Source organism: Colobus angolensis, unplaced genomic scaffold (assembly GCF_000951035.1).
Source record: "Colobus angolensis palliatus isolate OR3802 unplaced genomic scaffold, Cang.pa_1.0 Scaffold61, whole genome shotgun sequence".
Lineage (NCBI taxonomy): Eukaryota > Metazoa > Chordata > Mammalia > Primates > Cercopithecidae > Colobus > Colobus angolensis.
The window spans coordinates 8,661,690-8,689,386 of NW_012119710.1; the positions used below are offsets into that span (position 1 = coordinate 8,661,690).

Sequence of the window (27,697 nt, forward strand, 5' to 3'; positions counted from 1 at the left end):
GTCTATTTTGTCTATTTTTAAATCAGATTTTTTTTTGTATTGAGTTGTTTATTGAGTTGTTTGGGTTCCTTATACATTCTGTTAATTAATCCTCTGTCAGTTGAATGGTTTGCAAATACTTTCTCCATGCCACAGGTCTCTTTCTTTTATTTTATTGATTATCTTCTTTGTTGCCGAAAGCTTTAATCCAGCAATTTGACTGCTGGGTATATATCCAAAAGAAAGGAAATCAGAATATTGAAAAGAGACCTGCACTGTCATGTTTATTGCGGCACTATTCACAATAACCAAGATATAGTATCAACTCAAGTGTCCATGAACAGATGAATGGATAAAGAAAATGGGATATATATAGTATATATAGGAATATTATTCCACCATCAAAATTAATGAAATCATGCCATTTGCTACAATATGGATGGAACTGGAAGACATTATGTTAAATGGAATAAGCCATACACAGAAAGACAAATGTCACATGTTCTCACCAATATGGGGGAGCTAAAAAAAAAATGATCTCATGGAGGTAGTGAATAGAATGGTGGTTAACAGAGGCTGGGAAGGGTAGTGAGTAGGGAGGGATAAAGAGGAGCTGGTCAGTGGGTACAAAAATATAGTTATATAGAAGAAGTAAGTGCTAGTGTTCAATAGGGTGACTAGAACTAATAATTTACTGTACATTATAAAATAGTTAGAAGAGTAGATTTGGAACATTCCTAACATAAAGAAATGATAAATATTTAAGATGATGAATATCCTAATTACCCAGATTTAACCATTACACATTGTATGCTTGTATTAAAATATCATATATATGCCATAAACATGTACAACTATTAGGTATTCATAAAATTTGATAAATTACCCCTTTAAGTTGTTTTAAAATATATTAGGAAGTTGTACAACCATCACCACTATATAATTCTAGAATATTTTCACTACCCCCAAATGAAACCTAGACTCATTAGCAGTCACTCCCCATTTTCTCCTTCTCCCAGTCTCTGGCAACCACTAATCTACTTTCCATTTCTATGAATTTATCTATTCTGGACATTTCGTACAAATGGAGTAACACATATATACGGCCTTTTCTATCTGGATTTTTGCACTTAACATGATATTTTCAAGGTTCATCCATGTCGTGACATGTACTTCATTATTTTTGATGAATGAATAATGTTTCAGTGTATGCATATACCACATTTTCTTTATCCATTCATCAGTTAATAGACATTTGAGTTGTTCCCACTGTTTGGTTATTATGGCTATGAACATTTGTACATAAGTTTCTGTGTGAGCATATATTTTCAGTTCTCTTGGGTATATACCTAGTAGTCGACTTGCAAGGTCATATGGCAACTTTATACTTAGCTTTTTGAGGAATTGCAAAACAATTTTTCAAAGTAACCACACCATTTTATGTCCCCACCAGCAAATTCTGAGGACTCTAATTCTCTCAAATCCCCACCAACATGTTACTTTCTTTTTGATGATAGCAGTCTTTACAAATGTGAAGTAGTATCTCATTGTGGTGATTTGCATTTCGCTAGTGTCTAATGACATTGAACATATTTTCAGATGCCTGTCATGCACATACTAATTGGCCATGTGTGTATTTTCTTTGGAGAAATATATATGCAAATCCTTTGCCAAATTTTAATTGGATTATCTTTTCATTGTGGAGTTGCAAGCTTTCTTTCTGTATCAACTTGAAAGCAATAACCATTTTTACTCACCTCAGCATCCCCAGTCCCTGCTCATTCAATTCTCTCTGAATAACTATGTTAGACTTTGTTCTTTAAGAACTTAGTGAAATCATCAACACAATTTCCATTAGCAGCACCACCTCTGTAAAGCACTCAAATTAGAATAAAAGTAAATATGTGCCTTATCTTCTACACAACTTTACTTTCCTTCAAATGATAAGTATGTGTGGTGATGGATGTGTTAATTAGCTGGATGTAATCATTCCACAAGGCATACATATATCAAAACAGCATGTTGTACACCATAAATATATACAATTTTTCATTTGTCAATATTCGAGAGATCAGCTCTAAGCACTTCAGTTTTTATTCTTTTGGTTCAAATGTTTTGAGAAGGAGGAGGTACTGCAATTCACTATTTTTAGTTAATTCTCTTTTCTATAAGTTGCTAATACCCTGTCCCCAAAAGCCAACAGGTGAGCCCATTTGTGTATTCCACACAAAAGGCGACTCTCCTTCTCTAAACAGCTACCTGCACCAAGTCTACCCGTGACAATTCTGTTCCTCTCCTCCAGGATCCTGCACTTGCCTCTGGTCCCCACATTGACTTTAACCTAAGTCTTGATGATTCTTTCTCCATAGAGATAACAAAACAATGACATGTTTTGGAGTCCTCCCTATGTATCAAACATTAATAAAAGTGTTCTGTACACATATCTCACTTCAGCTTCACAATAACCCTTTGGCATAGATACTGTTATTTCTCAAATTCAAAGACAAGTTGACTAAAGCACAGAGAGGTTAACTAATTTGCCCGAGGTCACAACTAGGAAGACAGAGAACAGGCTTCTGAACCTAGGATGTCTGTATTAGATTCTATCATATTCTTAACCTCCATGGGTTTTACCTTCCCCGTTTGTCGTTTTAGACACTATCTTTAATCCTTACTACATTGGCACTTTAACATAGGCTGTTATTGTTGATTTCTTTTTTTTTTTTTACTTTTTATTTTGAAATAATTTTACATTCACACACAAGTTGCTAAAATACTACAAGGAGCTCCTAGGTATCTGCCAGCTTCCCTTGTGTGCACCTTGGATATAACCATAGTATAACTGCCTAAACCAGGAAACTGACATTTATATAACACCACTAACTGAACCTCAGAACTTATTTGAACGTCACTAGTTTTCGAATGCACTCACTATGCTTTGTGTGTGTATATATAGTTTATTCATCAAATGTAGAGATTTATGTAACCACCACCATAATTGGATTTTAGAACAGTTCCACCATCCCCAAACACTTGAGAATATAGATCATTTCCATCACCAAAAAGAAACTCTCTTGTGTCACCCCTTTACAGTCCAACCCCATGCCTAATCCCTGGCAACCACTGGTCTGTTCATCATCACATACTCTGTCATCTTAAGAATATTCTATAGATGGAATCATAGAGAATGTAATCTTTTCAGGTCACCTTTTTTTCACTTAACACAATGCCCTTCAGATACTTCAGTTCCTGTATCAGTAGTTTATTACTTTTTGTTTTTGAGTAGCCCGTTGAATGGGTATATAGTTGGCTTAGCTACAGCCTTTCATTTTCTTCTAGCTTCCTATAGTTCTTCTACCAGAATAATCCAGTGATTCTGAAAACACAGAGGGAGGTCCTCCTTCAATTGGTCACGAATGTTAAAAAGCAGAATTCTGGATCCCGTTTGAGGTCCATTGAATCTGAATAACTGAGGGTAAGGACTAGTGTTACAATATCTGCAGTTCACATACTTCAATGTAGATGGTGCAGTATTGATTGCTTTTTAGTTGCATTAAGCTATAGTAGAAACCTATGTTGCTTCCACTTTAATTAGGAATGGTGATGATTAACTGACACTCTGATCACCAAATCCATTCTTCAGAGGCAATCAGTGGTATTGATATCAGACCCTTTTCTAATTAGAATAGTACATGTCCAATTTTTTAAAATAAAAGTAGCTTATAACATAGCATTATTAGAAATGGATTCTCACCTGTGAAATTAAAGACATTAATATTTTAGAGACACCCTAAACCCTAACATGAACACGATATAAGAATCTAACAATGTCTGTAGCCTTTAACCTTCCACCCTAAATTTATGTCAGATCTTTGGTTCATCCATGAACTTGGAAGACTCTGATGATAGCAGTCTATTCTTAGGAAACCTGACTTGCACACCCAATTGAAACTTGCAGGTAGAATAGTACTAAGCAGAGTACCTAAAGGATACAGAAGCTAGGAATGTGATAAGCATTTTGTACCATATTCACTTACTAGATCCTAGAATAGTGTCTGGCACAGAGCTGGCCCTCAGTAAGTATTTGGTGAATTTCAAAATGTGCTCTGTTCTTTTATAGCTTTCTAATTTAAATCAGAGTCACAGAACCAAGTAATCCCTAATTAGTGAAATTCAAGGTCTTCAGTGGATAAATACCTTCTCTAGATTCAAAATACTTGACCCAAGTGGGCATACTGTACAAGTATTGTTGTAAGATTTCCAACCACTTGTCATTTTCTGAGGTTGCACAGTGTTAGGGGAGAAGCAGAGAGATATGTTTTCTTGCCCTTCCAAGGTTCTGAGTCAACTTCTTGTTATATCAGAAAAAGGAGAATAAAAGAATAACTGTTCAAAACAAGCAAGAATTTTTTTTAAGCAAAGATTAACCACGGAGGACACCTGGTGGTAAAATCCATCACCATCATGTCGCAATTGTTCTGTACCATACCACACTTGCCACTTGAGGCCACTACTGAAGCTCAGATACTGCACAAATGTGGAGTTTCAAGTCTTGTGAAGAGCCATGCTGTGGAAGTCCCAGGCATTAATTCACGAGTGCACTCTGCCTCCCTCTCACTCCACTCTTCCTGATTGACTCAAGTTTACCTAGAGACTCAGTCAGGCTCCCAGTCACTGAAGGTGCCCTGCTTTAGTAGAAAAAGAGTTTGGACTCAGACACACCTGGACAGACTCTACCACTTTCTAACTATATGACCTTAATCATATTGCTCACCATGCTACGACTTAGTTTCCCGTGTGTAAAATGGCAGTTAAATCTATTATGGCATTGTTGGAAGAATTAAATAAAGGTTTATGCAAAGCCAAACAGTATCCATTAAATGGCACATGATATTATGTCTAAATCAATCCTAACCTGATACTGAATATACCACCATTCTTTACCCACCAGTGACTGAGGTTTAGAATTTATTTCTACACATTTTCTAGGAGCCCTAAGCATGCTAACTCTCCTCTTCCTATCTTTATTCTGACCCTGTTTATACCACTGGGCCTCGGTTCCTTTACTGACCCTTTCAGCCTGAGTGACCTAGCTCTCACCATTCCCCTTCCCAGAAGACTAAACCTGACTCCCTGTACCTCTAGCTGCCAGATAGAGCCTGTCTGGCAAACATGGAGTCATAACGGTTGGCAGGTTGGTGTTACCCAAACCGTCAACCACAGACCAATGCTGGAATCAATCCTTCCCTCCCTCCCTCCCTCCCTTCCTTCCTTCCTTCTTTCCTTGCCATTTCATGAAAACATAAATACAGAAAATGAGAATAAAGCATGCATCGCTTCTTGGCCTTTTGGCTGAGACCAAGTATGGAGAGTAGTATGTAGTAGCATGTAGTGACTTCCGTCTCATTGAACAGGGTATAGATCATTATGCATGCAGCTTATACAACGAGTTGTAAGTGGTGTGAGCTTCATACTGGTCATGCTCTATAGGACCACATTACAACATGTACTATTCTAAGGTTGGTTTGTCAACTCTAACTCAAGAAAATATATTTAAAAATTGAGAAAATTTAAACATTCTTTATAACCGATTATTCCACTGGGAAAGCTCTGCTGAAAATATTTGAAATAGGTAGTGAACGGTTTGCGTTTCATCAAGACAAGAACCATGTTTGATCTCAAATTTTCAAAGATGTGCCTATGACCACAATCACTTATTTGTATGATATCCTTAATAATTTAATGATTATAATACCTCTTTGCAAAGGAAAACTGCAACATGTTTTACAGTGGCAGGTAAGATTAAAGGGCAAAAACAAACATTAAAAGCTTAGAAAAAGAGCATTTAACAACTAGCAAGAAAGTGGTTGATGATTCTGATATTCCACATCTGCAATAAGTTATTATCAATCACTGTATGAATTTTATATTCCATTAAAAGGAATATAAAATTCAGAAGAGGTCCAAAAATTGAAAATTAATCTTTCTAGAATGCATTTTTTTCTTTTTCATAAATAAATTTTGTTGTATATATGTAAATACACAATATGATGTTATGAGAGACATAGACAGCAAAAAGCCTCTGTAGTGAAGCAAATTAACAAACCCATCAACTCACTTAGTTACTCATTTTTTGGTTTTTGTTTTTGTGGCAAGAGAAGCAAAATCTACTCATTTCCCACGAATCCCATATGCATTACAATTTTATTACTTACTGTCCTCATAGTGTACTTTAGATCTCTAGACTTGTTCATCCTATATATCTGCTACTTTGTATCCTCTCATCTACATCTCCCATTTCCTCCCCCAGCTACTCCTGCTAACCAACATTTTGTTCTCTATATCTGTATATTTGAAAATCTGTAGCAAAAATGTTATCAGAAGAACCAAGTTGGAGGACTGACACTACCCAACTTCAAGACTTACAGTAACGAAGACAGTGTGGTACTGGTGAAAGAACAGACAAATGGATCAAAAGGTGAAATCAGCCAGACACAGAAAAAAATATGTCACATTATCTCAAAATCCATTTTTTGATCAAAAGGAAAAAAATTATAGATAGGATAAATTGTTGGCAATGACTACCGATGGATTGAATATGTATTTTGAAAATGTGGTATCACTTGTTTCGTTATACATAAGAATTTTAAATAAATACTCTGTGTTTCCGGCCAGGTGCTGTGGCTCACGCCTGTAATCCCAGTACTTCAGGAGGCCAAGGTGAGTGGATCACTTGAGATCAGAAGTTCGAGACCAGCCTGGTCAACATGGTGAAACCCCATCTCTACTAAAAATACAAAAATTAGCCGGGCCTGGTGGCACACACTTGTGATTCCAGCTACTTAGGAGGCTGAGGTATGAGAATCACTTGAACCCAGGAGGCAGGGGTTGCACTGAGTCGAGATCAGGCCACTGCACTCCAGCTTGGGTGACAAAGTGAGACTCTGTCTCAAAAACACAAACAAACAAAAATCATGTGTTTCTGAAATTATTCCAAAATTCCTTCTGTTTTTATCAACATACCTCTGTGAGACTGATTTCTCTACTGGGGGTATTGTTAAAACAAAACATAGAAACAGTTTAAAAATGCATTATCCTCTGCAAGTAGCACGGCCATCAATCCAAGTTAGATTAAACAAATTAATAAGCAAGAAGCAAGTTTATTTAAATAGTGGAAATTTACACAGTAATGGATACAATGTTTATTCCAAGTGTGTATTATGGACTTTTAATACAGGAAATCATTATTTCCTTTGTAATTTTTGTTTAGCTACAATTTTGGAAGAGCCAAAAGCTATGTGTCATAGTGATTATAATAGTTGTGGATCATTGTCAGATTTGTAATTTTTTTCTGTTTTCCCATGTTGAGGTTACATTTATTTAAACAATTTTATGCCTACAGATTCTCATGGAAACGCTGGGCTTGAATTGTTGTCTATTTTATTTTCCTAGTTGTTTATTTTTATTGTATTTTACAAATGTGTTGGTCCACAATAAATTGAAATTTTTAATGGAAAAAATGGCCTTTCTCCACAGACAGTTTGTAAAGCATTCAGTTTTACGAGCATTTTCCTAAGCTAGGGATACAAAAGAGATTATAAAATGGTGCTGTAACTCCTGCCCTTAGAAGTTAGAGCATGTTTGAAGAAATCACAAATCAGAATACAACACGGAAGAATCACACTGTTAATGGCACTAACCACATGATTATAGGAGAGAACAGTGCAGAAGTCTTACCAAGATTTACTGCATGAGGTGGGTCTGAAAGGCCAACAGGAGAAGGAAGGGGATTCTAGGTTTAAAAGACACTATTTCTTTTCCTTTTTTTTTTTTTAAGAGGGAGTCTTGCTCTGTCACCCAGGTTGGAGTGCTGCAGTGCAATCTCGGCTCACTCCAACAAGTGCCTCCCAGGTTCCAGTGATTCTCCTGCCTCAGCCTCCCGAGTAGCTGGGATTACAGGTGTGTGCCACCATGCTCAGCTAATTTTTGTACGTTAGTAGAGACAGGGTTTCTCTCTGGTCTCCAATTCCTGACCTCAAGTGATCTACCTGCCTCGGCCTCCCAAAGTGCTGGATTACAGGCGTGAGACACTGTGCCCAGTGGGACATGATTTATTTTCAACTTCATCTTCCTGCTGCCTGGATAACACGAATAAGGTTGATCATGTTATACCCTTCCAGACAGTAATTATGATTCTGTGGGTTTTCAAAAACAATGCTCACTTCTTTTTCCTTCAATTACCTTCAAGCTTTTCAGCAATATTATTGCCTGAAATTGTCATTTTCTTAAGCTCATAACATTAATAAATCTTCAGCATCTTTTTTCTATTTTAGAAAAATATATAAAAATGTAAAACCACAAGAGAAAGAAAATCCTCAATAATACACAAAAAACGGGAAAAAAAGAAAAAAGAATCTGCAATCATGCCACTACCTCTTTTAACATATATTTAATGAGCCTTACCATGTGTGAGACACTGTGCCATACATGGAGTTGGAGGTGGGGATAGATATCAGCCCCTGCCCCAAGGATCTCTGGTCTCAAGGTACTCATTTGTACCTGAGATACAACATAAAATAAGTAACTGGAATGTGATAGGACACTTCCAAAAAATAAAATAGCATGCCACTATTAAGAATTACAATAAATAGTCCGGGCGTGGTGGCTCACACCTGTAATCCCAGCACTTTGGGAGGCCGAGGTGGGCAGATCACGAGGTCCAGAGACCGAGACAATCCTGGCTAACATGGTGAAACCCCGTCTCTACTAAAAATACAAAAATTAGCCCAACGTGGTGACACATGCCCATAGTCCCAGCTATTCGGGAGGCTGAGGCAGGAGAATTGCTTGAACCCGGGAGGCAGAGATTGCAGTGATCCGAGATCACACCACTGCACTCCAGCCTGGGCAACAGAGCAAGACTCCATCTCCAAAAAAAAAAAAAAAGAATTACAATAAATATGTTTACTGACATGAAAAGCTATTTATAGGACATTAAATTAAGTTAAAAAGCAGGTTATAAAGTACACATACATTATGATCCTAACTTGATTTTACTAAATTATATATGTATAAAATACATATATGTGCCTACGAAAGTTTACAAATCGAAATGCAGATGCTATCATCAATTATGTCTGCATGGTGAGACTGAGGGCTTTTTCTCTCCTTTTCTTATTATCTGCATTTTCCAATTCTGTCCATCTAATTTAAAAGGCATTAAAATGCAGTATGATATTGCAATGATTAAGTATCAGAAAGCTGGAGAAAGTAAATCCTAAAGTGTTTGGGAGGGTCAGAATAGACTTCCCGGTAAAAATTAGAGGAAGACGTGAAAGCACAACGTGTTCCAAACATTACAATTGCATCTACATCACTTAAGGTGGAAGAGAAACAACAATAAAAGGACTTTGGAACTACATAAAGATACAAGACAAATTGGTTTGAAGCACGGAAGTAAAAGCTGCCTATAAAATCCAGGTAAATAGCTGATACTGGCACACAGGTTGGAGCAGAGAAAGAGGAAACCAAGGTGCCAAAGGAACAAAGTAAGTCCATTGAAACATCCTTGCTTATCTCTCCTCCAAATCAACGGGCACAAAGTGGGGCTGGTCTACCTGTGTGGGTTCTATTCTCTAGATTGGAGGGATGAAGACAAGTTCTTAACTCTATGTTGAGGCCAGTTGGAAAATGAGGGAAAATAAAACCATGAATGAAACAAGAAAGAAAGGAAACAGAAGAAGAATGAAAAAGTAAGTTGATTGCTATAAAAGAGATAAAACGGACTCCAAAAAGAAAAAAAAGGCTAATGCTGGCCAGGCGTGGTGGTTCACACCTGTAATTCCAACACTTTGGGAGGCCAAGGCAGGAGGATCACCTGAGGTCAAGAGTTTGAGACCAGCCTGGCCAACATGGTGAAACCCCATCTCCACTAAAAATACAAAAATTAGCTGGGCGTAGTGGCGGGCGCCTGTAATCCCAGCTACTCAGGAGGCTGAGACAGGAGAATCACGTGAACCCGGGAGGCGGAGGTTGCAGTGGGCTGAGATCGCTCCATTACACTCCAGCCTGGGTGATAAGAGTGAAACTCTGTCCAAAAAACAAACAAACAAACAAACAATAAATAAATAAATAAATAAAAAACTAATGCCAAGAAAGGTGAATAGTGAATAGTAGGTTCAACTGTACGTCATTCCATGAACATCGACCAAAAAGGACGAGGCCATGCCCCACTGGGTGCTTCATGATTATGTGGCTACCGCAGGACAACACAGAACACAGAAGAAACACGGAGCCCTTGGTTTTGTAACACATTTGAATTAAGGTGCTTCTTTCTGACAAGAAAACAATTAAAATTAAAATAGGTGGGGAAAAAACAATCATCTTCACCAGGTCAGCACTTTGGGAAAGGTGATAAAAGTGTGTATCTGTGGATGTACTGGGTGATTTTGTGGAAATGATTCAGTTTCATGTTTTGCTTTATGCTATAAAGCACTCTTGAAAATAATAATCATCTTCACTCTGTCAAAAGTGAAGTTAGCATGAAAATGAGATAGAAAGAAACTATAAAAAAGTAAAATTTTTCCCATTTTTATTTGAAATAATATAATCACAGAGCAAATTGGTGAGGTTTTCTCTAATTGCTTTAGTCTTATACTTTTGATCTCATCAGAGTTCCAATATTTTTATGTGTTCCTTGTTCTTAAAAATTGCAGTTGTTCTAATTTTTATTTTAAAAAAAGGACAAATGGTGGTAAATATTTTATTAATTGTCAAGAGAACAATCGTACTAAGCCAATAGGTGGCATCTATAAAAGGAGTCTATTTATTAGTTTCCCTTCTCATGTATCATTTACAGAATTGTTTTCATTTCAATTGAATAATTAAAGAATCAGAACTGGCTGGCTCTGTCTTTAATTCTTTTCATAAAACCAGAACTTGACCCAGTAAAAATGTCTTCTGAGACTAGTCCTAGTAAGTATAGGCCTAGCCATGATAATCTGGGTTCTATATGAAACTTATAGATCTTAGTCCAGAAACTAAATAGCAGATATGAAAGGAGAAACTGTGGATAAATAAATGAAAAGTATTGAGTTTTCCTCATAAAATTTCTCAAGACCAAAAAAAGCAATGATCAACAGCAAAGGAGAATGTAAGGAAATCATATACATGCAGAAACGTGGACAATTCTTTAATTGTATGCTTTTTAAAACCTCAAAAAAATTCTTGTTCTGGCTAATTACTGTACTCTGAGTACCCATCTCCTATTTCCTTGCTCTTGACATTGACCCTGTTCAATTCCTTTTATAAAATTTCCTTATGGCCACATCCACTGCCTTAAACAAGATAGAATACCCTGGGACCTAGTAATAAAATAATAGTTTCCTTTTTGAGCTCTTGCCATTTGCCAGGCACTATTCCAACAGTTTTGCATAAATTAGGATAACTTGATCTTTAGACTAGTCTCTTTAGGTACCTTCTGTCATTTTACAGTTGAGACACAGGAACTAACAGGGATTTCATTAAGAAATTTGTTTAAAGCCCCAGACTTAGTGAAGTAGCAGACTGAAGATTGGAAAAGAGAGCTTGAGAAATATTTGGCCATAGAAACCAGATCCATAGTATGTATAACCTCACATTCTCAAATGCTATTGGGAGTTACATGGTGTTACTCTAAGAGTCACAGCTATGGACTTGTTTCTTTTTCCTTGTTTAAAATAAACCTTTGTGGGCTAAAATGTGTTTCCTTTTTTTTTTTTTTTTTAGACGGAGTCTCGCTCTGTCGCCCAGGCTGGAGTGCAGTGGCACTATCTCGGCTCACTGTAAGCTCCACCTCCCGGGTTCATGCCATTCTCCTGCCTCAGCCTCCCGAGTAGCTTCAACTACAGGTGACCGCCACCAGGCCTGGCTAATTTTATTTATTTATTTATTTATTTATTTATTTATTTATTTATTTATTTCTGGATTTTTAGTAGAGATGGAGTTTCACAGTTAGCCAGGATGGTCTCGATCTCCTGACCTCGTGATCCACCCACCTCGGCCTCCTAAAGTGCTGGATGTGTTTCCATTTTGAAAAAAAAAAAAATCCCTTTGTCATCAGATATTTCAGAAAGGTGTTTTCTCCCTTTTCATTGAGTTTTCAAGCATTTTCAGTTGCATCTAGCATCGGAGAGCAAGGGTTATGAGTGCAGGTTCCGGATTAAATTCTCTCATTGTAAAATGGGGATATTAGTAGAGTACCTACCTCATGGGGTACTGTAAAGGGTACAGAGATAATGTATCTCATGCATTTAACATAGCGATAACAGAGCCAACCCCTGTGGCTGGAATAGGCACAGTCCTACATACTTTGCAGAGAATAACTCTTTAATACTCAAACTGACTGTCTAAGGAAGGTAGTCTTTTTAGCTCTATTTTACAGACAGGAAACAAAGGCAAAGAGAGGTTAACGAACTTGCCAAAGACACAAAGTTGGGGTTAGATCCCAAGTTCATCTTCCTAAACATGACACTATACAGACCCTACTGTGCCTACAATAAGTCTTTAATAAAGGTTAGCTCTCTACACACCTCACCTAAAGCTTGCTAAAGAGAATCCGTACTAACTTAATTACTCAGTCACTAAGAAGTTAATCTGGTTCATAAACTCCTCTCCATGGCATCAAAGACAGAAGTTTTGTTGTTGGGCAGTTGCAGGAGCAGAGTCAATACCCTGTCACCAAGGCTGGCCTGGAAAACAAGCTGCAAATGTCCAGAGTGATGCTGTATGGATGACTGGGGGTGGAGGGGGATTCTGAACCAACAGCCAAGAATTCCATTTTCAAGTCCTAACTCTGCCACAGGTTTTCTATGTAACCTTGAGCATGTCACTTAACTTGACTCAGCTTCAATTTCTCATCTGTAGATGAAGGGGAATGAGACAGGATAAATGGAAAGGGTCTTTCCTACCCTAAAATTTCTGGATTCCATGAGCACAGGGTCTGAATATGTGTCCCTATTAGATACCAGTGAAACACTGTACCAATAGGTTATTCATAGTATTCATACTTCATACCAAGAATGAGACATTCATCACTCTGTCTTGATACTCATAAGTACATGAAAAATTGTTTGAGAAGACCTCAGAAAAAGGAATCTAAAGCTAATGACAAATTTTTTAAGTGTCATAATTTTTTTTCAAGAATTAATAGTCATTGTTGTCCATATCCAGTTGTATTGGCTTATTTCCAACAAAATTTCCCTTGGCTACATGGGGCCTGAGATGCTCTAAGCTTTCAGAAGGACAGAAATGAATAAGAGCATTTTCCCTAAAGAACAGGAGAATCGTCTTAAATGGGCATATGTGAACTATCTAGTTTCCCAATTACTGGCAAATAATTTTAATCTTGGACTGCCCTCTTTGCCCTTGGCCCCTGTATTAGTTTTCTATTTCTCGATATAACAAACTACCACAAACATAGTGGCCTAAAACATTATATTATTTTATCTGACAGTTGTGTAGGTCAGAAGTCCCATACCAGCTCACTAGACTAAGGTCAAGGTGTCAGTAGAGTCAGGTTCCTTCCTGGAGACTCTGGGAAGAATCTGTTTCCTTGTTTCATCCAGCTTCTAGAGATGACCCACATTCCTTGGTTCATGGATGCCTTCCTCCATCTTCACAGTCAGCAGCACAGCATCTCTCTAATGAGGGATGGGTTCGGGATGAAACTGTTCCACCTCAGATCATCAGGCATTAGAGTCTCATAAGGAGCTTGCAACCTAGATCCCCAGCACGTGCAGTTCACAGCAGGGTTCACGCTGCTATGGGAATCCAATGCCGTGCTGATCTGATAGGAGGCAGAGCACAGGCAGTAATGCTTGCCCGCTGCTTACCTCATGTAGTGTGGCCAGATTTCCAACAGACCACGGACGGGTACCAGTTCTTGGCCTGGGGGTTGGGGATTTATGAGAATCATGTTTCTATCAGATGTTATGGCCCATTATCTGTTCACTTGCTCTCTCCATTTGCATAGATAATTGACATTTGATATTTGGTAAGATTTTCTTTAGTTTCTTTTCTGGATAAACATATCACTTTGGTATGTTTTGTGATACTTAGGACATCATGGTGTCATCCGAGCCAACAAGCCATGCTGGAGTATATGAAACCACACCAAACCCTTACTACCCACCAAGCAGCTTTATGGCTCCTGGATCTCAACAGCCTCCAGGTTCAATCAATTTAGAAAACCAAGCTCAGGGTGCTCAGAGTGCTCAGCTCTACTTCATCACATCTCCAGGAACCTCTGCTGTCAGTCAGCTAGGTCAAAGAAATACACAAATGATAAATCCAAGCGTGGGAACAGCAGTAATAAACTTTAAAGAAGAAGCAAAGGCACTAGGGGTAAGTCTATTTACTATCAGAATTTTAAATTCACATTTGCAAGGCCTTCTTATAAGTTATAGGAGAAGAGAATATCATCCAATTGCTAAAAAGTTCTGAACGTTATTCTGAAACTATCCCTTTTAGACAGAAATATTTAGTCTGCCTATAGACTTTCCCTTGAGTTCATTTCATTTTAGATCAAGCAAAAATATAACAGGAGACACAGGAGCCTCCCTAGCTGGAGGATTTGGTAATACTGACATGACGGAAGCTCTACTACATCTAGCTTGATCTCATTTCTTCAAAGGACTTTTTGGACAATCTCAATCCCGTCTCCGGATCGGTTACAAGTCGGGGTATTTGCATAAAGGTGAATTTACATAAAAATGAACATTGATGGCTGCCTCCAGAAAAGGAAACTACAAATGGGCAGTCTGGGAAAGGCTGAGTGTGAAAGAACTGGGGGACATTCCATCTGCTGTGCCTTTCTCGCCAATATCCTTAGAGATGCTACAGCTTAACTGTCACCTTACTTCTACAAAGGAGACTCTGAACTGACCACCTTGTTTCTGTAGGCATTGTAAAAACAAAAATGCCCTATTTGTAAGAAAATTCCACCTGCCTACGTAGAATCGTTACTCCCTTCGCTGTGCTTTCCAAATACCTCATTCATCCTGCTAGCACAATTCCACCAAATTATATTAAGTCTCTCCCTGTGAATAGCTTGAAATTCTCTGCTGGAGCATTCCGTAAATGAATGCTCATTATGTGCCAGAAAATCTTCTAGTCATCTTACTACCTATTTCAAGTTGTGACGTTTTAGGGAAGTAAAAATGAGCCTAAGTTCTCTTGCAGCAGCCTATTTACTAAGCTGTGGAAGTGGCCCTTCTGATCCTCCTCCTCCCAGATAGAGGAAATTCCCCACTTCTCATAAGCCAGTGGGACAAACCCCCCATACAGCCAACCCCACATAGGTGCTTGGAATATATCACCCAGTACAAAGCAGGTGCAATCTCTGCCTTTACAGAACTTTTGCCCTAGTGGGGGAAATCAGACTGTACACATAAGAAGGAAGTAAAGTACTTAGTATATTAGAAGGTGTCGAATGATATAGACAAAACAAAGAAGTGTAAAAGGGCTAAAAAGTACCAGACAGTGAGGAGGCAGCAATTTCAAGGCGGTCAGAATGGGCTTCCTTAGAACATGACATTTGAGCAAAAACCTGAAGTTAGGAGTGAGCCCTGCAGATATCAGGGAAAGTGAAAACAACCAGTGTAAAAGTCTTTAGATGAAAATGTCTGTGATGTATTTGAAGAACAGGGAGGAGGCCAATAAAATAGAACAGAATGAGGGATGGAGGGAGTAGTTGTCAGGAGGGCAGAGGAGCAGCAGAGGCCACAGCTGATGAGGCCTGCAGAGCAGAAGGCTTTGGCTTTGACTGAGTGGATGACGAACCACTGAAGCATGCTGCCTGGCACCGAAAAGGCGTGTGATAAAAATACTTTAAAAGACTGTGAAGTTTTGTATTCAAAAGCTCCAGTTGGCAGAAGCTACTTCCTCTCTCCGAAGATTGTTATTTCTATACAATCAGCAGGCCCCAGGCATCACGACAGTGCAGGGGCCACAGGTGGCAGGGCGTGGCACACCTGTACCAGTCAACTCAGACCTTAAAGTGTTTCTGTGTCCACAAATGCAGACAAATTGTATGTCCAAATTTTTAAGTCTGTCCTATAGGCAATTTTGATCAGTAAATGGTACAGCCAGGGCTGTAGGAGGAGAAATGAGGGCCAGTACAAATCCAGATCTAACTGTCCCTCATCAAGGTGACAGCAAGGATGAGGATGGGAAGTTTGTAGCCAGATGGCTAAATTGCTGCTCTAAAGAAGAGTTGTAAAAACCAAATATAAAGTCTAATACAGGAGTTCTTTAAGTGAGATAGGCTAAAGGAGGCCCATCATGCCTCTGAAGCTATATGCAAAAGTATGGTATGTGTGTGTATGGAGGTGCAAGAATAATTTTTTAGGGAGAAAGGTTCATGGTTTTTATCGAAGTCTCAAAAAACTTTTAGCATTGTTTATAAAACTGGGTTTTTTTTTTAATTCAATTTACTTGTGTTCAGTAGCTTTTTATTGAATAAATACAGCAGTCTTTGTATTTGCAGTCTTCCTGGATAGATAAGGTGTAAACATGGGGAAAAATAAATGACAAATCTACAGTCAACTTTTGGACCAATCTAGAAATGGTTATTCCTCAGAAATCTATCTTTATTTACAATGAAGGAAGGTTCAATAAGAGGTACAAGGAGCTAAAAGATGCATACCTTACTTTTAGTAATATATGATTGGTAAGAAGAATGGTAAGAAAATGATTGCACACCTGCAACTTTTTAAAAGAGAACAATATCAATGAATACAAAATCAAATAACAAGGTGTGTTTTATGTCATGAGATGCAACAGAAATTTAGAAAGAAAGAAAAAAGACTAATTTGGTGTAATCAAGAGGACTTCATGGAAGAGGTAGAGCAGAGCTGAGCATGGGGGAAGACAGTACTGAACAGTTCAGACAGGCTCAGCAGTCAATGTGCTGCAGTAAATTCCCAGATCTGCCCCTCAGGAATTGTGTGACCTTGGATACAAGGTCTCACATGTCTTTATGTCTCTGGGACTCAATCCAGTTGTGGGAGGACTACATGAAACAATAAATGTGAAGTGTTCAGAACATGACTAAGCACATAATTCATGCCTTATAAATGGTTTTATCTTCACCAATCCCTTTACCCATAACTGGGATGACCCAAGCAGAGAACTGATCCATCTGAAAAAGCAACTACTGACATCACAGTTAAAGTATTTTTTTTCTAATAGTCTTTTAGAGGCCTTCAGAGATACTAATGCATGATTAAGCAGCTGTACTTTCTGAAGAATTCTCCTTGGGCCACCCCAATAAGTTTCCCCAAATACCTCAAAACAAGGCGTTTCACTAAGGGCCCTGCACTGCAGTTATTCTAGTGTATGTCAGAATCTTCATGGCCCACCTCCTGCTTCAGATGCGTGCCTGAATGACAACCATGGATCTCAACAAAATTGACAATCAATAAGCAGGGGCAGCAAAGACCGTAACGTTTCACATGTCTGAAAGTGAAGAAGTAATTTTAAAATGGTTGTTTTCTTTTTTCAGGTAATCCAGATCATGGTTGGATTGATGCACCTTGGTTTTGGAGTTATTTTGTGTTTAATAGTATTCCCTCATGGAAGAGTATTCAGTGTTGCCCCTACTGCTGTTATTAGTGGATACCCATTCTGGGGTGGCCTTTCTGTGAGTAGATTGCTAGAACATCACACCTTCTTGGTTTATAAAGTATTGATATCTCCAGCCAATTCACAACTCATTTCTTGATAAAGCCCTACATCTGAGGGCTGGAGAATTTAGAAAAATTAACAGCTCTGAATGAACATAAAAAAATCGGGAACTTGTTCACCATTTTAAATAGGAGCTTATTCCATTCTTTAAAATGTAATCATGTAACCAGCAAGCCAAAGTTTTGGTTTCCTACTACATTTGAGATGGAAATGTATGTATTGGTTGGAGAGAGAGAAAAAAAAAAAGGTGATTGGAAACATGATTAAAAATATGCAAGTAAGTCAGGCATAGTGGTGTGTGATTGTAGTCCCAGCAACTTGGGAGGCTGAGGCCGGGGAATTGCTTGAGTTCAAGAGATTGAGGCCAGCCTGAGCAATATAGTGAGACCCAATCTCCAAAAAAATTTTTTTAATTAAAAAAATGCAATTGATTATGAGAAGGGATGGAGCGTAAGCCTCAGAACAAGGAATGCTTAGATATTATGAGTTCTTCATAGGCCAGAAATTAAGGAGAAAACAATAAAAAAGAAGTCAAGGACACATGCCTGAGAGTTACTCCAGACAATTCAGAAGTGCGAGAGAAAATTTTGAGAAGGAAGCTAGATGAACATAAATAGACCAACCTTTCGTAGAAAGAGAAACTCCCAACCACAACCAGTTAACCCATTTCTCAAATAAATTTGTCCATTTCCACAGTTCATTATCTCTGGCTCTCTCACTGTGTCAGCATCCAAGGAGCTTTCCTCTTGTCTGGTAAGTTAGACTGTTTCTGCTTTTTGGACCCCTTTAAATATTAGCTTAACATATTGGGGAGGAAAATTGAAAAGCTGGATTTGGGAAATGCAAAAGGGAGCCCTTTTCCCCAAAAAAAGCTATTGGTTGCCTCATGTTCTGAGTGGGGTAGGAGAGTGGTCCACACAGATTGCCACGAAGAAATGGCAGAGCTCCACATCCTGACTCTTGAACTGACAAGGGTGAGAAGCAGTAAAGATCAGGGTTGTTTAAGCTTTAACCTGAAAGCTCCCTGGTTCAGTCAAGTCACTATTATGGGAAGTCCAAAGGAGAATCCAGGAGCCAGGAAATACCCACTCGCCACATCAGTTACCAAGTCTCTACTGTTAATTTGCCACTTCTCAGCTCTGTCTTGTATTTTTATTTTCATATTTTTGCGTCTTTCCTACTCAGATTGGGTGTGTGTTTTACAATTCTTTAAATTGCCATTAAATGAATCTAGCCTGTTTCGTAAGAAGAGTTTATAAAAATGATCAGTAAGATGGGACCTTGAGTTCTGTTGGTCACAGCACCCCACCTATTGCAATTTCCTGGTCTACTATTGAACCAGGAAAAAGAAAGTGATTTACCAAGAATTAGAGTCAACTAGAGCAGAGGTGGTGTCAAAATTATATGTAATCCAGCACAAGAGGGAAGAACCGGGAAAGAGGAACATAGGATTGTGTAGCTCTTGCTCTTCCGGACAAAACAAGAATAAAATAATTAAATCAAATGAAAATAAAATAAAAATAAGCCTAATTCTGATTAATCACTCCTGTTGCAGTCCAAAAACAAAATAAAGCACCCTTTCTCTGCATCCTTTAAGGATCCTTCCCTCTAATTGAGATTGTCCAAGCATAGATTCCATCCTCTTAGAGGAGACAGCCACTGACACTTACCTAAGACAATTTTTCTAAGAGCTTTCAGAGACCTTTAGGAGGCTCTAAGGCATGCTGCAGCACAAGCACATTCTAAAGAACTCGACTATGCCACCCCTAGCAAGTCAGCTGCAGACTTGGTTTCACAATTATTCTTCTGCATGTTAAAATCCTATTGTAGAAACTGGGGAAAGATTTGTAGTCACCCATACACCTCTGCCCACAAAACCCGAGAGAGTTTCTCCTTCTAAACTTGGGGGTGCATATTTAGTCCCTAGAGAGATTTAGGGTTTTCATTAATTCCTAAATTTTTCAGCAAAAATCTTGTGTCTAAATACTATGCCATCTATAAAAATCAGATGCTATCATACCACCTCATACAAAAGCTGTAAGAGTTAAGTGAGATAATTTAAATAATTTAACACAGTGTCTGCCACAGAAAAATGCTCATTAGAAGTTTTTTCATTTTTTATAAAGAAAATGTAGTTGTTATTGTGCATGAGGCTTTTGGTAAAATACAATAGATAAGTGCCTGCTTTATATGATTTACATTTTTCTACAGCTTTTTAGAAGTACCCTACATCTAGGCTGCATACAGAATAATGTTTATGGTAATTACCCAGAAGGGCAGAAAACAGAATAATTTCAACTTGAAAATTTGTTTTGAAAGTTCAAAAATTAAGAACCATGAAATTTGATTGATTCTTATTTCACTTAACTTCAGTGATCCTGTATATAATTGATTTTTGCCTGCCATCTCCATTAGGTGAAAGGCAGCCTGGGAATGAACATTGTTAGTTCTATCTTTGCCTTCCTTGGAGTGATTCTGCTGGTGGTGGATACGTGCATCCATGGGTTATATCCCCTAGACTACTGGGCCATGGTAAGTATCCCATAATCCACCAGCCTGGTTCCGTAAAGTGGGTCTATGTTTTATCTCTTAATACGGTACACCAGCTCTAGTGAAAATTCTTTTTTCTATTCTAGCCCCACCCCTAGTCATATGATCTCTAGGACTATAGAATAAAGTGAGAGGGTTACCTCTACAGATAGACCGAGGCTTCAAGGACATCCTTTATTGGCCCATCTCACTGTCAATCACATGAACAATGGGGAAGGGCTTCTAAAATTGTCCAAAAATTATTTTCCCAACATTTGAAATTCTATATAAACAAGGTAGTCAAGCTATTGAGTGTTTTTTGTTAAACTTCAGAGTAAAGTATGAAGTGAGAGGTAAATGACAGGGATAAGAACATCCGACTTTTACAGAGAAACCCAAGGAATGAAGCAATCAAAAAATGAAGCACAGGCCTCTGAATGTGCTCAAAACAGGATCACACATTCATTAGCCTTATACAGCCAAGCATGGACTCTGACCTTAGGAGGAAATGGGTGGCCCGAGGGCAGGAATGCTTACCATCTGTAAGGAATGGAGAAACATGGTATAAAATGAGGTTGGACTGGAAGCTGTCATCCTACCTCAATGGCCACGTTAACAAGTTTGGTCTTCATTCTGTGAGCAATGGAAAACCACAGAAGAGTGGTTTTATAGGTTTTGTTTTACTTTATGTTGGGGTTGGTTTTGCTTTTGCTTTTCAGTTTACAAAAAGCAGAGTTTATTAAATTACTGTGGGCTACATATATCTTAAGAAAGACAGAATTACTTCCTTATATATCTAGAACATAGTAACATTAAGACAATATCACAATATTTTGAACAAATAAACACAGTAACATTTCCCTTATCAGTTCACTCAGTACTGTGTAAGTAATTCTGTTCCACTGGATCTCAGAGTGGCAGGCTTATGAAGCCATCTGCTTCTCAACTAAAGGGTTCTGAAATCCTGACTCCAACCATTGGTATAATCTGAAAGTTGTCTAAGCACTCCCATCAGATGCCTGTCCCCTAGAGTATGTTCTTTGAAGTGTCAATAGTTGGAATTGCTGGCACACTCCTTTTCCACCAAGTTCTGAGACAATCCTTCTTTGTTAAAAACATAGAAGAGTTTTAGACTGGGAATTTGAATGATCACTTTTGTGCTTGCAAAGGACAACACTGTTTGCAGTGTAAGGAAAAGCTTATGTAAGAAGGTGTATTCGTTTGTTTTCACACTGCTGATAAAGAAATACCAAAGACTGGGAAGAAAAAGGAGTTTAATGAGCTTAGAGTTCCATATGGCTGGGGAGGCCTCACAATCATGGTAGAAGGCAAGGAGGAGCAAATCATGTCTTATATGGATGGGGGAAGGCAAAAAAACCAGAGCTTGTGCAGGGAAACTCCTGTTTTTTAAAACCATTGGATCTCATGAGACCCATTAGCATGGGAATAGCACATTAGCACAAGAATAGCATGGGAAAGACCCACTCCCATAATTCAATCATCTCCCACCAGGTTCCTCCCACAACAAGTGGGAATTACGGGAGCTACAAGATGACATTTGGGTGGGGACACAGAGCCAAACCATATCAGGAGGCAAAAAAAAAGATGAGAAAGCTTCTTGGTAAATAAGGCAGAGTGAAGCCAAAACAAAATTCATCCTCCAAAATACCAAACAAAAGAACAAAAATTATTCAAAAAAACAGCTTTCAAACTGGCATCTAAGTAGAGAAAAGAATCATTCTGATGCTACTCAAAGTAGCTGAAAAAAAGCACAGCTTTTAGACCTCGCTCTTGTTTCCCTAGAAACAAAACTAAGGAAAGAAGGGAAGCCAAAAAAATTACTGAGAAGTCTCACTAACACTCTCGAGTCAGTAACTGAGAAGGCTGGGGTGGAGAGCAGTCAATTCTGCAAAAGGATAAAGCAAATCCTGTATGGTACAAGACCATGGGTAGTACCCAGGACCTCAAGAGACAGAAGAAAGGGCAACACCTTCCCATGCCCTGCATGGTACCCCGCTACCAGCAGGGAATGAGCAGAAATGCACAGGAATAAACCTCCAGTCAAGGAGCAGGCCTCCCATTCTCTAGGTTGCCTGTTCACTCTGATGGTAGTTTCTTTTGCTGTGCAGAAGCTCTTTAGTTTAATCATATCCCATTTGTCAATTTTGGCTTTTGCTGCCGTTGCTTTTGGTGTTTTACTACTCATCTGACAAAGGGCTAATATCCAGAATCTACAAAGAACTCAAACAAATTTACAAGAAAAAAACAAACAACCCCATCAAATAGTGGGGAAAGGATATGAACAGACATTTCTCAAAAGAAGACATTCATAGAGCCAACAGACACATGAAAAAATGCTCATCATCACTGGCCATCAGAGAAATGCAAATCAAAACCACAATGAGATATCATCTCACACCAGTTAGAATGGCAATCATTAAAAAGTCAGGAAACAACAGGTGTTGGAGAGGATGTGGAGAAATAGGAACACTTTTACACTGTTGGTGGGATTGTAAACTAGTTCAACCATTATGGAAAACAGTATGGCGATTCCTCAAGGATCTAGATCTAGATGTACCATATGACCCAGCCATCCCACTACTGGGTATATACCCAAAGGATTATAAATCATGCTGCTATAAAGACACATGCACACATATGTTTATTGCGGCACTATTCACAATAGCAAAGTCTTGGAATCAACCCAAATGTCCATCTGTGACAGACTGGATTAAGAAAATGTGGCACATATACACCATGGGATATTATGCAGCCATAAAAAAAGGATGAGTTTGCGTCCTTTGTAGGGACATGGATGCAGCTGGAAACCATCATTCTTAGCAAACTATCACAAGAAGAGAAAACCAAACACCGCATGTTCTCACTCATAGGTGGGAACTGAACAATGACATCACTTGTACTTGGGAAGGGGAACATCACACATCGGGGCCTATCATGGGGGGGAGGGGGGAGGGATTGCATTGGGAGTTATACCTGATATAAATGACGAATTGATGGGTGCTGACAAGTTGATGGGTGCAGCACACCAACATGGCACAAGTATACATATGTAACAAACCTGCACATTATGCACATGTACCCTAGAACTTAAAGTATAATAATAAAAATAAAATAAAAATTACAAAAAATTTTGTAACTATTATGGATAACATAAAAAAAAAAAGGAGCAGGCCTCCGTACTAAGCATTTAGCAGGCTCTCAGAAGACAGAAAAAGCAAAGTCCATGTTCACTAGCAAGAACTGTGCTCAGGGCCAGCTAAGCTATATCTCTCCCTGCAATAGCTATATGTTCACATTTAGAAACATGGATATGAAACAACAGCTAGGGCTCAAGTTGTAATGGAAGCAAGGAAGACAAATGGGACCCAAATAAACTGAAGTGTGAATGAAGGAAAATTCACCTACACTGTATCTGATCAAGTAGAAGGCCTGTATAAAGTTCAAGTGAGCTTAACACTTTTACTTAAAATCGAAGTAACATGATTCCATTCTTACAGAATGATGCTCCTCTCTCTTGGTCTCTGTTTTTTCCTCTCTCATAGCATCTTTCCACACATCCATTCTTCTGCCTTTTCCCTGTACACAGAGCGCTAGGATAACAGTCATCAAACATTAGTTTTGGTTATTTCTAAGCAGTGGCATTTTGAATGATCCGTTGGTTTCTATATTGCTTGACTTTTTTAACATTTTTATAAAAAAAGCAATGAGGCTGTCACAAAGGAAAAAAAAAAAACTACCTTCTTTCTAATATTTCTAAACAAAATAGCCTACTTACCAAAAGGAAAGACTTCTGGCATTTTAAAGAAAATCCAAAATAACTTCACACTCCTCTGGAACAAGCATTCGATGATACTGGAAGAATAAGCATGGAGCAAGTTGAGTATAAGCAATATAGCACATTTGATGAGTCAATAATTTTTGAAGCCCATGTGAGGCCCTCCTGACTAGCCAAAATTTCACTATTTATTTATGATTTCAGCTTTCTGGAAAAGGCATTTCAGCCATGCTGATTATCTTCTCCTTCTTGGAGGTCTGCACAGCTTGTGCCACAGCTTATTTTGCCAACCAAGCAAACACCATGATCTACACGGTGAGTTGTGTCTCTTCTTTGTAAAATAATCTGAAGATGCCCTGGAGAAATACAGACTTGTGTCTGCTAAATCCTACTATGGGCTTACCAGAATGCTCTTTGTCCTTCACTCTGATGGTACCAGGAGAAATTGCGTAGGATTGCAGTAACCTTATTGCTGGTTTTTATTCATTCTTTCCAGCCTGTCCTGGTTACTCCAAATACGTATGAAAACAATCCTGTGATACCAGCGTCTTCTTCAGCTCCTCCCAGATGCAACAACTACTCTAACTAATGTCCCTAGACATTAAAAGAAAAAGGAGGATCAGTCTAATCTCATGGGGAAAAACTGCTTGCAAAAAGTTCTTAAGAAGATGTCTTTAATTGTCCACAATGATTTCTAGTCTTTAAAAACTGTGTTTGAGGTTTGTTTTCAGGTTGGTCGCTAATGACGGCTGTATCTCCCTTTACTACTGTCTCTTCCTACATTACCACTACTACATGCTGGCAAAGGTGAAGGATTGGAGGACTGAAAAATGATTCCGCAACTCTCTTAAAGTTAGAAACGTTTCTGTTCGTATTACTTTTTCCTTAATAAAATGTCATTAGAAACAAAAGCCTTTCTCAGTATGTTTAAAAAATTGATTTTGATTTGATATTGGTTGTAGAGCAGTAGATCTGACCTATACTCCAAGAAGATTGATAAACCTTCTTTGATGATGATTTTTCTAGGTGTCCAGTCACTGGAGTTCCCTAACTCATCTCCTCCTCGTCTTTTTGTTCAGAAAGCAAATGTCCAGTTGCCCTCGTTGGAGGTCACATTATTCTATACACTAATATCATCAAACATCTTGCCTCCTGAATATCTACAAAATTTTGCTATTTACAGAGTATTTTCATGTACGTTAAACTAACCTGCAATGGGACAACAGTAGGACAGGGTTGCTGCATTGAGCGGTTTCCATTTGAGTTTGGCTTTTTGTTTTTGAATTGTGGGCACATTTATAAGCCAATCAGAACAATCAGGGTAAGAAAGAAGGGATGAAAGACAGTGTAAGTTTCAAGAAATCAAAAGCACGGATGGATAACATCACCTAAGCCATGAAGAAGGGCAGTTTCTCTACAAAATAGAAAGGTATCATTATCACAGATATCCACAGATTTGCAATAGTGGCAGTGAGGATCTGATGTGATGGCTCATGTCATCCCTGTCGAAGCAGTAGTGACGAAGCAGTATGCCCCAAGGTAGGGGCATAGGTAGAGTCAGAATACTGAGCAGAATGGTAACACGGGAAAAGTCATGGAACTGGAGAATAAAGTGGTCAGAGAAATAGGATTGCCAAGCTGTACGGAGGGCACACCTGAGGATGTGGTAACAAATTCAGAGTATGAACAAATTGCTCCTGCAAGGTCCTGCTGCTAGATCCAGGCAAACTATGGATCCAGGAAACTCTCTATTTGATTTTATCCAGGGTTAAGATTTTGCTAGAGGAGATGACACAATAGCAAAAGGGCAAGAAAGCTTAGGACATTGTAAAAAATACTATTTAAATGATGGACTGTACAATCTAAACTGGATAAGGAAGGGTAAATAGTAGTAATAAAAGCAACAATAAAGAAAAAAGACAGATTGATCATAAATGGAGAAATCTGCCTTTTCTCCAGGAGCTGTTGTGACAATAAAATGAGATAATGTTATATAAATATGGCTTGAAAATAGGAAAATATTGTTCCTTTTTGAAATCTTAATATTATTAAAGAAGAGGAGACAAATAAATACGAAAAGACTAGGCAGATAAATCAAAATCGGGGAAGAGGCAGATGAGAAGAATAGAATTTTTGCACTTGGGAAAGCAGGTGTATTATGTCAGGTGAGAGTTACATAATTTCAACATCCTTGGCCTGCCTGGGTCCCAGCTATTCAGAAACTTGGGTGATTAGAAATGTTATGTCCTTCACATGAAGCTCAACAGCTCAGCAAAAGTGAAGACATAGATTTCATGGTCTGAGGGTCTGGAAAATAAAAGGGGCCCCCAAAATGTGGGGAGGATGGTATATTGCATATCTATACATGTAAAATAAGCAAATATAAAAGTAACTTACTTTAGGGAACAGAAGCATTTCCAGCAAAGTTCGTTTTTTTAAATTTCTATCAAATATATTCTATTTTTCAATTTGCTTTCATAATAGTAATAATAACAGCATATATTTAAACCATTCTTTGTACCACTCACATTCCAAGCACTGTTTCAATGCTCACAACAAGCACCTGTGAGGCAGATACTACTATTAGGATCCTATTGAGATGAAAAAACTTTGGCAGACAGGTTAAAAATCTTGTCCTAAGATATGTAGCTAGCAAATGGTGAAGCATGGATTTGAACCCAGGCGGCATGACTCCCAGGTCCGCGCAGTTGCCCTAACCATTATTCTCACTATTCTTATGGTCTTGGATAGAATCAGACATTTGTAATGCCAAAACAAAGAGAAATGTTTCTCTACAGTAAGCTTGTAATAAATTTGGAAGAAATTGCCTTATTCTCTGATAGGAGAGAGGAGATTTAGTAGTATACAAATACAGTTGACACTTAAACAACATGAGTTTGAACTGCATGGCTCCACTTATGTGCATGTTTTTTCAATGTGGGAAAAGTCATGGAAATGGAGAATAAACTGATGAGAGAAACAGAGGATTACCAAGCTATACTGAGGGTATGTTTGAGGGGGTTTTAACAAATTAATACTATGAACAAATTTCTCCAGCTGGTCCTGTGATCTGAGACCCTAGAAGGTGACTGGAATAGAAATATTATATTGCAACATAGAGGTCACATGCCTGCTATGGTATTATTTAAAGCCCTTACGGTATTTTCATTCTGGAAAATCTTTTTTAAATGTTCATTTCTTTCATTCATTGGCTTAAAAAGAAGTATTACACTCCTACTTTGTGATGAAAACTTTGCTATGCCATAAAATTTAGGCTTTACATATTTTTTTCATGTAGGGTAATATAAAATGAAATGGAGTAAGATTTATCTACATGTCAGTAAACACATGCTTTCTTCATGCACAATTAATGCTGGATTTGCATACAAAGACTTTGCCTATGAAATATAACTTAAGCTACACACACACATACACATTACACACACATCTCAAGTACTTTCTATATTTAGTCTCTTCCTTCCTCAGAAGAGCACAGATCATTATTAGATCTCTAGAGCTCTAGGGTGTCTTCTAATTCTAGATTCTAAGGCTTTAGAGACGGTCAATTATTCATCATGAAACACATGGACTCAAGAATGACCTTTCAAAAATCTATAAATGTATCTTAGATAAACACGTGTCATTGATTCATGCCTGGCCCAAACAACA

General features: G+C 38.2%; 1 protein-coding gene across 2 annotated transcripts; it reads left to right on the top strand.

The window, feature by feature from the left end:
- Positions 1–9,482: 9,482 nt before the first annotated feature.
- On the top strand, positions 9,483–24,939 carry MS4A12 (membrane-spanning 4-domains, subfamily A, member 12). 2 transcript variants are annotated; one of them, XM_011963538.1, is made up of 7 exons: positions 9,483–9,527; positions 14,077–14,361; positions 17,522–17,659; positions 18,400–18,456; positions 20,119–20,235; positions 24,233–24,343; positions 24,525–24,939. In XM_011963538.1, the coding sequence occupies exons 2-7, from the start codon at positions 14,083–14,085 to the stop codon at positions 24,615–24,617; spliced, it is 795 nt and encodes a 264-aa protein (XP_011818928.1). In that variant the 5' UTR covers positions 9,483–9,527; positions 14,077–14,082; the 3' UTR covers positions 24,618–24,939. The 2 variants fall into 2 exon arrangements, with proteins under 2 accessions (XP_011818928.1, XP_011818929.1); XM_011963539.1 differs by lacking the exon at positions 17,522–17,659 and having other exon boundaries at positions 9,485–9,527.
- The last annotated feature ends 2,758 nt before the right edge of the window (positions 24,940–27,697 follow it).

Excerpts from the sequence above, each read along its gene's own strand:
- MS4A12 (XM_011963538.1), top strand. The coding sequence starts at position 14,083 with ATGGTGTCATCCGAGCCAACAAGCCATGCTGGAGTATATGAAACCACA. Across the intron at positions 17,660-18,399 it reads CATTCTGGGGTGGCCTTTCT|TTCATTATCTCTGGCTCTCT; the intron begins GTGAGTAGATTG and ends CCATTTCCACAG. Across the intron at positions 18,457-20,118 it reads AGGAGCTTTCCTCTTGTCTG|GTGAAAGGCAGCCTGGGAAT; the intron begins GTAAGTTAGACT and ends CATCTCCATTAG.